The sequence below is a fragment of the Cyprinus carpio genome, chromosome B9 (assembly GCF_018340385.1).
Source record: "Cyprinus carpio isolate SPL01 chromosome B9, ASM1834038v1, whole genome shotgun sequence".
NCBI classification, from domain to species: Eukaryota; Metazoa; Chordata; class Actinopteri; order Cypriniformes; family Cyprinidae; genus Cyprinus; species Cyprinus carpio.
In genome coordinates, this window is record NC_056605.1 from 23,086,064 (window position 1) to 23,099,587 (window position 13,524).

The 13,524-nt window shown below is 35.8% G+C and overlaps 1 protein-coding gene across 1 annotated transcript in view; it reads left to right on the forward strand.

The window, feature by feature from the left end:
• lrp1bb (low density lipoprotein receptor-related protein 1Bb) overlaps positions 1-12,503 on the forward strand; it is a 247,096-nt gene extending 234,593 nt beyond the window's left edge. The window contains exons 83-92 of the mRNA XM_042731628.1: positions 3-167; positions 3,177-3,338; positions 4,040-4,214; positions 5,330-5,434; positions 8,659-8,772; positions 9,965-10,041; positions 10,341-10,431; positions 10,831-10,981; positions 11,485-11,559; positions 12,088-12,503. Coding sequence (XP_042587562.1) covers positions 3-167; positions 3,177-3,338; positions 4,040-4,214; positions 5,330-5,434; positions 8,659-8,772; positions 9,965-10,041; positions 10,341-10,431; positions 10,831-10,981; positions 11,485-11,559; positions 12,088-12,228 — 1,256 coding nt within the window. The 3' untranslated portion in view covers positions 12,229-12,503. The remainder of the gene's footprint in view (positions 1-2; positions 168-3,176; positions 3,339-4,039; positions 4,215-5,329; positions 5,435-8,658; positions 8,773-9,964; positions 10,042-10,340; positions 10,432-10,830; positions 10,982-11,484; positions 11,560-12,087) is intronic.
• The last annotated feature ends 1,021 nt before the right edge of the window (positions 12,504-13,524 follow it).

Here is a 13,524-nt window from a genome sequence, read left to right on the forward strand (position 1 = left end):
AGGTGAGTTGTGCCGACCTGCCTGTGAAAATGGAGGACGTTGCATTGCCAATGAAAAAGGAGACTGGCGCTGTTACTGCTGGCCTAATTTCTCTGGGGAACGTTGTGAAGTCAACCACTGTACAGATTACTGCTTAAATGGAGGCACGTGCACTGGCTCACCTCTTGGTAAGAAACTCTCAAACAGCTTTGTGTAGATTTCAATACATGATTGAAATCTTTGACTCAGTCTGAGTAATAAAGTATTTGAAATGGTCTTATTTTCAGTACTTGCGATCAAATCACATGCATTCTACATGCAGCTACTGTGAAATGTTGAGTGCCCGGCAGTTTGATGAGGAGTTCTTCTAAATTAATATTTTAAAGACATCTGTTAACGAAACTGTGTGGCAGTGTGTGTGCTAGTAATAATGGTTATTCTCTAAAATTATTCAAGGCAGCATATGGACTCTTGGTTTGTACGCTAATGTGCAGTTGATCTGTTTTAATAAAGAATTCATTTGAAATTGAGCACTTTGTTCCCAAATGTAGAAACTTACAAAGGATTGCTGATGACAAAATCAGTTGAGTGTTTGTGTCTGCACCTCAATTAAAATTAGTCAAGAGTGTCATATTACAGCTTCATCTATCATAATCAATCATCTGACTGATGAGGCATGTAAGAAAGCAATTATTCTTAACATCAGAATCCTCTGAAGTTGGATACATTTCATCATTTTCTCTGGTGATTGTTTATGGTCGAGTGGGGGGCAGTGTTATTAAAAGGAGCATAGTTACTGATTGAAAGCTTTACTTATAACTATATATTTTATAGAGGTCATATCATGAGGGAGGCGTATTGTAAAAACTCAACACAATTTATTGAATCTAAACAAAAACGGCTCATTTACCTCCAGTTTTTAAGGTTTAATGATTACATTTAAACACACCACAATGTATGTGGTGTATGGCTCTACATATCTTTTTAAAGGATCTTAATGCTGTTTATTTTTAACTATATTATATTTAACTATATCACTCTAATATACACACCCGATTCCAAAAAAGTTGGGACACTATACAAATTGTGAATAAAAACAGAATGCAATGATGTGGAAGTTTCAGATTTCAATATTTTATTCAGAATACAACATAGATGACATATCAAATGTTTAAACTGAGAAAATGTATAATTTTGAGGGAAAAATGAGTTGATTTTAAATTTCATGGCATCAACACATCTCAAAAAAGTTGGGACAAGGCCATGTTTACCACTGTGTGACATCCCCTCTTCTTTTTATAACAGTCTGCAAACGTCTGGGGACTGAGGAGACAAGTTGCTCAAGTTTAGGAATAGGAATGTTGTCCCATTCCTGTCTAATACAGGCTTCTAGTTGCTCAACTGTCTTAGGTCTTCTTTGTCACATCTTCCTCTTTATGATACGCCAAATGTTTTCTATGGGTGAAAGATCTGGACTGCAGGCTGGCCATTTCAGTACCCGGATCCTTCTTCTACGCAGCCATGATGTTGTAATTGATGCAGTAGTGGTCTGGCATTGTCATGTTGGAAAATGCAAGGTCTTCCCTGAAAGAGACGACATCTGGATGGGAGCATATGTTGTTCTAGAACTTGGATATACCTTTCAGCATTGATGGTGTCTTTCCAGATGTGTAAGCTGCCCATGCCACACGCACTCATGCAACCCCATACCATCAGAGATGCAGACTTCTGAACTGAGCGCTGATAACAACTTGGGTTGTCCTTGTCCTCTTTAGTCCGGATGACATGGCGTCCCAGTTTTCCAAAAAGAACTTAAAATTTTGATTTGTCTGACCACAGAACAGTTTTTTACTTTGCAACAGTCCATTTTAAATGAGCCTTGGCCCAGAGAAAACACCTGCGCTTCTGGATCATGTTTAGATATGGCTTCTTTTTTGACCTATAGAGTTTTAGCCAGCAACGGCGAATGGCACGGTGGATTGTGTTTACCAACAATGTTTTCTGGAAGTATTCCTGAACCCATGTTGTGATTTCCATTACAGTAGCATTCCTGTATGTGATGCAGTGCCGTCTAAGGGCCCGAAGATTACGGGCATCCAGTATGGTTTTCCGGCCTTGACCCTTACGCACAGAGATCCAGAATTCTCTGAATCTTTTGATGATATTATGCACTGTAGATGATGATAACTTCAAACTCAATTGCAATTTTTCTCTGAGAAACTCCTTTCTGATATTGCTCCACTATTTTTCGCCGCAGCATTGGGGGAATTGGTGATCCTCTGCCCAATAAGTTGCAAATTGGTCCTCCAGCTGTTCCTTATATGTACATTTAACTTTTCCGGCCTCTTATTGCTACCTGTCCCAACTTTTTTGGAATGTGTAGCTCTCATGAAATCCAAAATGAGCCAATATTTGGCATGACATTTCAAAATGTCTCACTTTCAACATCTGATATGTTATCTATATTCTATTGTGAATAAAATATAAGTTTATGAGATTTGTAAATTATTCCATTGCTTTTTTTACTCACAATTTGTACAGTGTCCCAACTATTTTGGAATCGGGTTTGTAGAATAGAAATGATTAGAATAGAATAGAATAGAATAGAATAGAATAGAATAGAATAGAATAGAATAGAATAGAATAGAATAAGCCATGTCCTACCTTGTCCAAACTTGTGGCCACAATAAAAGAATGCAGTTCTTGCAACAAGAAATGATTATTTTAAGAAAAAATTGGCATTCCATAAGCATGATTTCAAGATTAATATGTTGTGGACTTAACATGCAGTGACATTCCCACAAGTTCATGTGGTATGGCCAAAATAATGTCCCTTCTTGTCATAATTATATGACTCCATTCGTACAGAGTGTTTTTTGGTTTTGTTTTTTATTGAGGCTACTTTTACACTTAACCTTTTGGTTCAAGTTTGTACTGCAGAACGTGGTTCATTTGGTTGGTGTTAGAGCTGTTTTCAGACCGCTTTACATCAGGTGTCAATTTATGGTACTTGTAGACTCCAGTATAGCTTAAAGTATAAATTGCTTCCTGTAAAATTATAACATTTCTCATGGCCTGTACTGAAATTGTCAGCATTTGCCAAGAGCTCACAGTCTCTCAACTTTTGGTAGTAAAACCTAAAGGACAAAACATGAATAAAACCCTCACATGGATGCATCTGTCTACTCCAATCTTAGGAAAACCTACTTGCCGCTGCGTGACAGGCTTCACTGGCCCTAACTGTGAGAGGCGGGTCTGTGATAATCACTGTCTGAATGGAGGCACGTGTGACATAAGCCCTGGAAACCAGCCAGTGTGTCGCTGCTTGGCAGAGTACACGGGTGACCGCTGTCTTTATCGTAAGTATTGTAAGAGATTGCTTGTACCCAGCAGAAATGGTCAGCAACTGCATTTTAATTCAATAGGTCAGTGATTCTCTTGGCAGGTGATTACATCCACCGCTGTGCCCTTTTAATTCAGTATCATCATAATCCAAATTACTTGTTCAAATATTTCAAGTACCAAGTGGAACAGAAAAAAAAGAAATGTATAGAAAATGATACAATCTCTAGAGAGGGTTTGTTGTGGTTTTTACATAGAAGACCAGTCACTAAATTGTGGTTAATCGAAAAATTGTTGAGTTGTCTCTCTACAGCTGGCAACAACAACAAAAAAGGCCCAATGAAAGCAAATATTGTATTTGACTCGAAAGGGCATTTGCTAGTGTTTGAACAATCTGTGCCCAAAGAGGTTTTCTAAATGCTGCTGTAACAACCTTGAGGTGTTTCTGTGCTTTGCTGATAAAATATTTGTGGTTATAAAGTCTTTGTTATTATAATTTGCTGTAAAACAATTTAATCTGCGCACCCGTAATGTGTTGTGCTGTGCACCCAAGGGGTGACACATTTTCATCTTGGTACCAGTAGATATTTGATGCGAGTAATTAAGTCTCATTAAAGCTTGGTAAAATTCTAATTAAACTTGAGCATGATATGAAAGAAATGTGCCCTCATATCTTAATTAAGGACATATCTTATTTTTGTTTGTTTTTCCCTGACAGACATCTGTCATCACCACTGCGTCCATTCCCAGGCCTGCACACTGTCCAGCTCCGGACACGTTGAATGCGTGTGCCCGCCTCGCTATGAAGGCATCAAGTGTGATGTCGACAAGTGCCTGCGGTGCCATGGAGCACCATGTATCATTAATGCAGATACAGGAGATGTGGCTTGCAAGTTAGTTGCTTTTAATATCTCAGAAAATTATTTGTGATGGCAAACATGTTTGAAAATAGTTGTTATTTTTACAGTTCAGTTTAGTAGTTGTATTGCATTGTATTATTAAACACTTCACATTTAAAAATCATTTTCCATCTGAAGGAAATTAAGTACAGAACAAATGTTGTGCAAAAGTATAATTCTATTCAGGATAGTAATTGGTAACATTCAAGTAGCTCATAATGATACAAAGCCTAATTCATATATTTTATTTATTTGATCAAAAATGCAGTAAAAACAGCAGTAATGTGAAATATTATTCCAATTTCTATTTTAATATTGCAAACATGTTTGAACACAGTCATTGTTTGTACAGTTCTGTTTGCTGATTGTATTGGCACAGAAAATACACACTTCACCTTTAAAATAATTCTTCATCTAATGCAAATTTAATCAAAAAATACAATAAAACAGTAATAATGCAAAATATTACAATTTTAAAAATGTGTTTTCTATTTTAATATTGCAAGCATATTTTCATACAGTTATTATTTTTGCATTTCTATTTGGTGATTGTATTGGTACATAAATGACACACTTCACCTTTGAAAATCATTCCTTATCTAAAGCAAACTAAGTACAGAATTGATTTTCTGTCATTTATTTCTATGCATTCAGCAAAATATAATTCGATTCAGGAGGATAATAAAGTTCCAGCAACTCCGGTGACGTTCAAGTAGCTCATAATGATCTTTTTTATATAATTCATTATTTAATCAAAAATACACTAAAAAGAGTTATAATGTGAAATATTATTAGTTTTAAATAATTGTTTATTCCTTTAATATTACAAACATGTTCGAATACAGTCATTATTTTTACAGTTAGGTTTGGTGATTGTATTGGCACAGAAATCATTCCTCATCTGAAGCAATTCTGCCATTATTTTTGCACATTCAGCGAAATATAATTCTATTCAGGATAATAAAGTTCCAGTAACTGCGGTGACATTAAATAATGATACAAAGCCTAATTTATAGAATTTATTATTTATCAAGTTCACACTGAAATGACTCCTCAGTTTATGCAAGAACCAAATATTTAGCTTTTCCAATTTGTTGTTGTTCTGCCAGCTGTACCAGTGGTCGAATCGCCTCCAGCTGCCAGTTGTGTGATGGCTACTGCTATAACGGAGGCACCTGTCATCTGGACCCTGACACCAGCCTTCCCTTCTGCCAGTAAGAATGACTAAGTGCCTCCTTTTGTCTACATTCCAATTCTCAGCTATTAGACCCACATAGCACATAACAATGGAAGCCTTACCATTCATTTAGAAAAGTTGTACAGATGTCAGAGACTCATAGGTTTCCCATCAATGGGGACCAAAATTACCTCAGTGGGGGGATCTACAGTAGCACTTAGTCTGACAGATTTAAAAAGCACAGAGTAATAATTAGGCCAAGCTCTTGTGTGCCTAAAAGCCTACATTTTGGTTACAAATCTAATTACATCAAGCCTCAAAGCTATTTCTTTAGTATGCTTTTTTATTGTTAATATTGCAGATTTAATGTGTGGATTTAATCATCAAACCTACTAAATACAATGCTATTCAAAAGTTTGGAGCCTAATTTTTTGTAATATTTCTTAAATAAATATTGCATGCTCACAAAGGCTGCATTTATTTGATCAGAAATACAGTAAAACAGTAATATTGTGGCATATTTATTGTGTGTAATCAATGTAATTTGTTCCTGTGGTGGCAAAGCTGAATTTTCACCAGCCATTACTCTGGTCTTCAGTGTCACATTATCACATTTACAAATCATTCTGGTATTGAGCTGATTCTCACGTAACCTCTCTTATTAATTATTTATCTTTGATGCATAGAAAGTTGAATATCATTTTTTTTTTTTTAAATAGTAAAGACATTAATTTTTTGATAATATATAGTATAATTGTGTTAAAAAAAATGTAAATCAGTGATCTCTAATGAAATACTAAACATATAGCTGAAATTACTGAATGCATAAGTCTGTTGATTCAGGTCACAAATAACGTAAAAGGGTCTTCTATGTGTGGGGGGTTTGAATAATACTGTAAAATCATGTCATCCTTGGTTTTGTTGTTAGGTGCAGCAGGTTTTTTATTTTTTTATTTTTTTTAAACACACGTTGATAAAGACGAGGTTAGGCTCACACCCTGCTGGACCTGCTGACAGGATGTCCACCTTGTGGACTTGTGTATACTGGGACGGCATTCTGAGAACAGCTGGAGTCCTGCTTTGTTTTGTTTGGCAGGCAGGAATGGATACATTTAGAAACCCTGACAATTTGTTTTGTCAAGAATAAATTTGATTTTCCATTGCAAGATCAGGAACAGGTGAAGGCAGGGCACCATGTGTTTAGAGGTAGTAAGGCCACAAAGCTGTCAGATATAACCAATAACAGGTGTTGCAGAGTTTCTATTTAGGTTTAGAGTTTCTAGGCTGTTAACACGAGTTGTAGACATTATGAATGCAGTGCTGAAATGTGCATGCTCATGAATCATCTCATTATAACACATGAATTGTAGACATTATGAAAGATTCATTATGCATATATTTATTGTGTTATAACAGAGATTAGTGAGATTGCGATAAACTGAGATGTCTTTTAGAGACAGCAACTTGCTTTAGTCAAAAATAAGTGTTGAATGTTGATGCTTTAATGACAATTATTTTTCGGGAGTGTGTAAGCTGGCATTTCATCAATTTCATGGAGAAAAAAGTAACATAACTAGTAATGTAACTAATTTCTAATTACTTTTGAAATAAAGTAATCAGAACAGTAACGTGATTACTTTTAAAAGGAGTAATCAGTAATTTGATTACATTTTCAGCTAATTGGTCAGGGACGCAGTGCGAAAGTAACTTGCCCAACACTGATCACAATATAAGATAAATGCTGAATTTCGAATTACTTCAGAATTCAGAAAATCAGTTATAAACATCTAGTATAAGGCCTGAAAAGCAGCGATTTGCAGTGTTGCATTTAGCATGTAATATACGCTGAATAAGCCGCAGCCTAATGCAAAACTAAATCACTCCCATTATAATCAATGAATTGCGAATTGAGTGTGGAATGTTATGTACACCAGTGCACTCATAATTTTCCACAATCATTTTTAATCGCAAATGCCAGTGAAATGACCATACTTTTAAACCCTGCTTTCAAATCTCTGTGAATCATAAGGTCCTGTTTTCTTGATTTGCTATTATTGTGTTGTGTGCATTTGTAAAGACCCAAATAAATGGTTAGAGAGACATGATTTTTAATGATTTCCCATACAATTTGCACCTCTTGACCATCTTGTCCTGTGCAAGATATTTACAATTATCAATCTTTTCCTTCCCATCAGATTTTATTAGCTGCAAACACAGATTGTGACAGAAGGCATATAACGGATGCTTTCTGAAGTGTGATGGTTAGCAAATCACTAGTTTTATTTAGTCTCTAGACTAAAACAGGTTGTAAGTGGCTGTTTTGAAAATCATGAAATGTTCTATGTCGTTTATATGGCATTTGTGGCAGTGACTGGCATAATCGAGAGACTGGAATCAATGCAAATTGTCTCTCATGTTTTTTTTGTTGTGAGGTTCCGATAACGTGTTTTACTCACTGGCTCTGAGTCACAGGAAATGTATGGAATGATGGATCTGTATCTGCAAGAAGTCGTGATAGTTGACCTAAAATGCATATAATGTAAATTAATTTCTTATCAAAGCCTAGAGTCATATATTTTTGGAAAGGCAAAGTTCTTTTCTTCAAAGCACACCTATTTAACCTATTCAACACAGAATATTCTCCAGAATGCAAACAGATCACCAATTAAGTTGTCTGCCAATGATTTCTTATTACATATATATATATGATAATGATTTTATGTCAGGAGTTGCAAAGTATGGGAAATCATGAACATTAGCATTTCTCTAAGGGGTTGTGAAAAATCTTTAAGGATCAGGGAATTTGGGGTCATTATACTGTACAGTCACAAAAATTACAAAAATACTAGAAAGTCATGGAAATTTATTTTGTGAATATGTTCTAAAATATTTCATCAGCTAGACCTTGCTCATATGTAGAGAAAAATGTGATAACATCAGTCTGTCTATTAAGAGTCTTTCAGACATAGAAATTGAAATCCACCCAGCAATCCTTTACAGTAAACATGAAGAGATCATTGAAAACTCATGGAAATTCATGGGTATGGGGACCCTGAATCCTAGAACCTCTGAAGTGAATATTTTTTAAATGCGTATAGCTCATTTAATTTCATGGTCATAAAACACGCAGGATCCTGAAAATATAAGCAAGAAATAGAGACCAGACACTTGCTGCTACTCTACAGATCATGCATATTTCTTCTCAGTTCTTTGCTCTAATTTCACTTCCCACTGTGCTCACGTCACTGCGATGTCTTGCAGCTGCACGGCAGGGTTCAAGAACCAGCGTTGCGATGAGCTGGCCAATCCCTGCGATTACTACTGTCAGAATGAAGGAATATGCACAATAACTGCCCTTAACAAACCTCGATGCAAGTAGGTCCCACTGTTCACCTGATTCAGATGCCTCATCTCCACCAGACTCCATCCATCCAGTTGATTTAACCTCAACGCTTCCCCACTGTCCACTTCCCATGATCCTACAGCACCATCCTGCAGAACACGCATCCCATACTGTGCAAACTCTCCACACATTTAGGATTCTCTCATTTGTTCTGCATTTGTTTGGGATCTGTGAACTTTTTGTCTGTTTAATTTGTCGAACATCCTGTACAGTCTCAGCTTAGGCAGGAATTAATATACAGTCAAATAATTAAAAAGATGTTTGTGATGTCTGTAAAATAGTGTTCGGTTTTAATGTGAATGATCCAGTCTTCACCCTCATATCATCCGCTGATAAACAAACATCAAGCATCTGTTTAATCATAAACATGACCCCCACTGGACCGCTTCCAATTACAAATAAGATGATTCATGACTTTCTTTCTGCTTTACTGCTCGCCATCTAATGAGTGTTTTCAGTTTGTTGCATGTTTGCCTATGCTTAAAGTGATAGTACACCTAAAGCTGACAAATAAATCTGTAAAAAAAAAAAATTATAAAATCATTTTAAAGCACCAAGACTGCATTTATGTGCTCACAAATACAGCAAAACACTAATATTGTGAAGTAGTATTACAATTCAAAATAACTACTTTAATTTGTAATGTTTTATTATTTTAATATTGTATGCAATGTATATTGGTTTTGTTTTGTATTAAAGGGTTAGTTCACCCAAAAAATGAAAGCCCATGTTTTACTTACACTCAAGGCATGGACGAATCCAATCAGAGTTATATTAAAAATTCCCCTTGCTCTTCCAAGCTTTATAATTGCATGGGTGGGTGTTTTTGTTCAACAGTCCAAAAGTAGTCAAATAAAGCACATCCATCCATAATAAAACGTGCCTCACACAGCTAGCTGGGCGGTGAATAAAGGCCTCCTGTAGCAAACAATGTGTTTTTGTAAGAAAAATATCCATTTTCATTTTTGGCTGTAATAACCTTTTAAGGCTTGGTATGAGTAAACGAGGAGTTGTATTATTGGGTAAACTATTCCTTTAAGTAGAATTAAGGCCTGTGTCTGTTTAAACTCACCAGAAAAACTGTTTTTAATTTGAAACTGTCAGCCGTTTGTTCTTTTTTCTGACTTGCCTTCTGTTTGTTTTGACTCTGTTGTTTTAAATCAGATGCTCAGCTAATTGGTCAGGGACGCAGTGTGAGAGGCCAGCCCCCAAGAGCAGCCGCTCCGATAACACAGCTGGAGGTGAGCAATGAAGAGAGCTTTCACGCTTTATATAGAGCTCTCCTCTACTAATTAAATAAGGATTCAGTCCTTGAATTATTAAAATGAAAAGATCCGTTATTTCATCAGTCAAATGACATCTGAATATACATCTGGGCTTCGTGTTAAATATTGGTTTAATATCTTTTCAGCTGCAGTAGTGTTTATTTAATTTCGCTTTGATGGAGTATCTAATAATTTCCTGTTCCACCTGCATAGACACCTGGGGAAACAGGCTTAATAGTGGCTTTTGATTCTGGCTTTTTTCTTGTGTGAAACAGGAAGTATAGCTATCATTGTGCCATTGGTCCTGCTGGTCATTTTGATTGCTACGGTGGTTACAGGTGTGTGCATCTGCAGAAGACGACAAAGGTACTTTTTTGTGCAATAATTGATTTATTTAATAATTTATCTAATAATATTTTTTTTTTTTCATTATTCAATCTTTATGATTTTAATCATATTTTTGAAAACAAATTTATGTTAACCTTATATATATATATATTATATATATATTAAATACATAAAATGGACAAAAAATTAAATGTTGTATATGGATACAGAACGATGCATTCTTTTTTTCTGTTGCATCGCCCCTTGCTGTTGTTTTTAGCCTGATGTGCCTTTGAGTGTCATTGTAATCAGGTTCTTTTGACAGCCTTAGTAATAAGCCTCTTTGTATTTTGAATGCATGTTCAAAAATGCACAGCCCATAAAAACAAACAGAGTCTCCAGACATCTGCAGCTATTTCAAGTGCTTCTCTGTCGCAGGGGGAAACGTGTACAACGGCAGCCCGTAACTAATGGAGGCATTAATGTGGAGATAGGCAATCCGTCCTACAACATGTATGAGGTGGATCATGACAACCACGCAGATGCCGGAAGCCTTCTCAAACCAAATTTCACACTTGATCCCCAAAAGGTTTGTGTTTGGCATTTTTTTAACACCCTTAATACAAGAAATCTCTGAGGTTGATGATGTAGATCCATAAATATCAATGTGGTAGATCCAGAAAAAAACATGTTTCTGTTCTCTCCTATAAAATATCTGTTGAATAAATGACAAGTGTAAATATGTAATATTAACTATAGCTTTACACTAGGGCTTTTATCTTTTGTCTGCATCCTCTCACCCAATGAAAAATATTCACTGCTCCTGCGATTTCTTTTACCTTGAGAATTTGCCTCATTAAAGCTGCAAACATATATTTTTTCCCTTGCACAGAAATCTGACATCTGTTTCTAAAGTCTAATGCCTCTCACACACAATGCTATATTGCCAGTAACAATACTGCTTTGTCCTGACTGTTTGTTTCATGCTATGAACATGTTTCTGTCTTAATAGCAGCGTTTACGTAGATGTTGTTTAGTGACAATGACGTTCTAAATGTCGAATGCATGCTGGGGCAACTGTGTGTGTTCCAGGGCTGGTGTGTAAAATCCAGTGACCCTTGCACGCTGAATATTCACTCTGTCCCTAAGGAAGTAATACCTGGACAGGTGAACACCTTGGGCTCCTTTGTCTCAATTATTTGACTTGAGTATCACCGTCATTGACATTTTTGCATGCATGTGTTGTGTGCAGTTTGCACGTGTCACTCTGATAGTATTTGCATGGCTTTATAGCTCAACTTCTGTGGGTTTTTTATGTTTCTCGTTTTTTGTGGTTGATTTATGCAGGTGGTGAGGTTGATGGGGTTGTGAGTGACAGTTGTAAAATATTTATCATCCTTTGCTGACATCAGCATGTCACTATAAGCACGATTAAATACGCTTTTCAAAGCACCAATCCAAATGATGCTACAGAAACCACATTTGACTCCGCTGCAGTGGAAGCAACTCCTTGAACCAACTTTCTAAAATCCTGCACAACTTGTTTTCAACTCATTTCATTTTTGTAGAATTATTTTATTAAATGAAATTCATTGCAAAACAATTTATGTTTATTCGTGTATGTTTTCCTTTAAATTGTGCAATTTTTTAAAGGGAGTACAAAAGTCAATTTTCCACAATTCTCTCTCCAAACAGCCAATGAACTACTCCAATCCGATGTATGCGAAGATGTACCTTGATGGTCAGAACTGTCGCAAACCAGTCATCAACATTGACGAAAGGAGAGAGCTACTCCCAAAGAAACTTGAGGGGACGATTCGAGAAACCGCCGCATAGCCTGACTACACTTTGTACTCTTTTTTTTTACTTAAATGTACAAAATGTATAAAACACGAGGAAAACAACAATTTTTCTATTTCCTATCAGGTTCCAGATAGCTTGTTTATATTTGGTTTCTTGGCACCATCAGCATTGCGCCTTCATATCTATTGCGATATTTGGAGACATACTTGTCCATTTATTTTTTTAGCGTTTTTGTTGTACTGCACATGTGATACACAACTGCTCATTTGCACATTGTGGACAGTTAACAAAACAAAAATATCAATTTTTTTTTTATTTTTTTTTTTTTTTTTTTTTTTTTAATTGGTGTGTTCATTTCTTCCTAAATTTTAAGTCCATTGTCTTGGGGCATCATGACTGCTTTGCCTTTTTTCTTTCTAGTGTTTACTTCACATTACACTATGAAAGTTTTTATTTCCTTATAGTATTAACCTCATTTATCATATTTAATTATGCTAGAAATGCCATACTTGTGCCACTATATGGGTTATTGTTATATTCATGTAACATTTTCTTCTTTATTTTCCCCGCTTTATTCCACACCATAGGGCTACACAAGTCAATCGCTCAGTTATCATTGAAGAATTTAGTTTATCTATCCAGTGTTGTTTACTTTTGCTTCATGATGTGATTTTTCATTTCCACCACCCAGAAAAATGCTGCAATTATAAACCATGTTTATGAACCCCCCATGTGGCATGCTGGGATAGCTCAGCACTGAATAGAAATATTGACCAAGCGCAGTCTGGTCTACAGCTTGACGACATTCTTGCAAAGCTGATGTCAGTTTGATGGTCTTTAAACTACAGTCTGGTAGTTTGAAAGAGGACTTTGGAAGAAAAAGCTACTTTTCTGCTATTTTGCCTGCTTAAAGCTACATTTGAGCTCAGCAATACAACTACACCGGCTTCATCAAGCAAATTAAAGCTGACAAAATTGACTTCATCGCTGTTAGACAATAGACCTAGGAGAAGATATCATGTATAGGTCACAGATTGCTCTTGACATGTCATAGATACTGGAGAGAATCAAACTTACTATTACATGGGAATTTTAGAGATTATGAATTAAATCACGTTACAGGTTACTATCAGAAGGGATGCTACTAAGAAACAACAGATTTTATAATTTTGTATTTGATTTATATGTCGTTTGGCTGCTTGTATTTTGGAAAAAAATGTATTAAATGTAAGTACTTTTTATATAAAAAGCAAATCAATATAAAATAAAGACATTTTATTTCCATTTCAAACAGGATTCCTGTTTCTCTCTATACTTCACTGCTTCGAT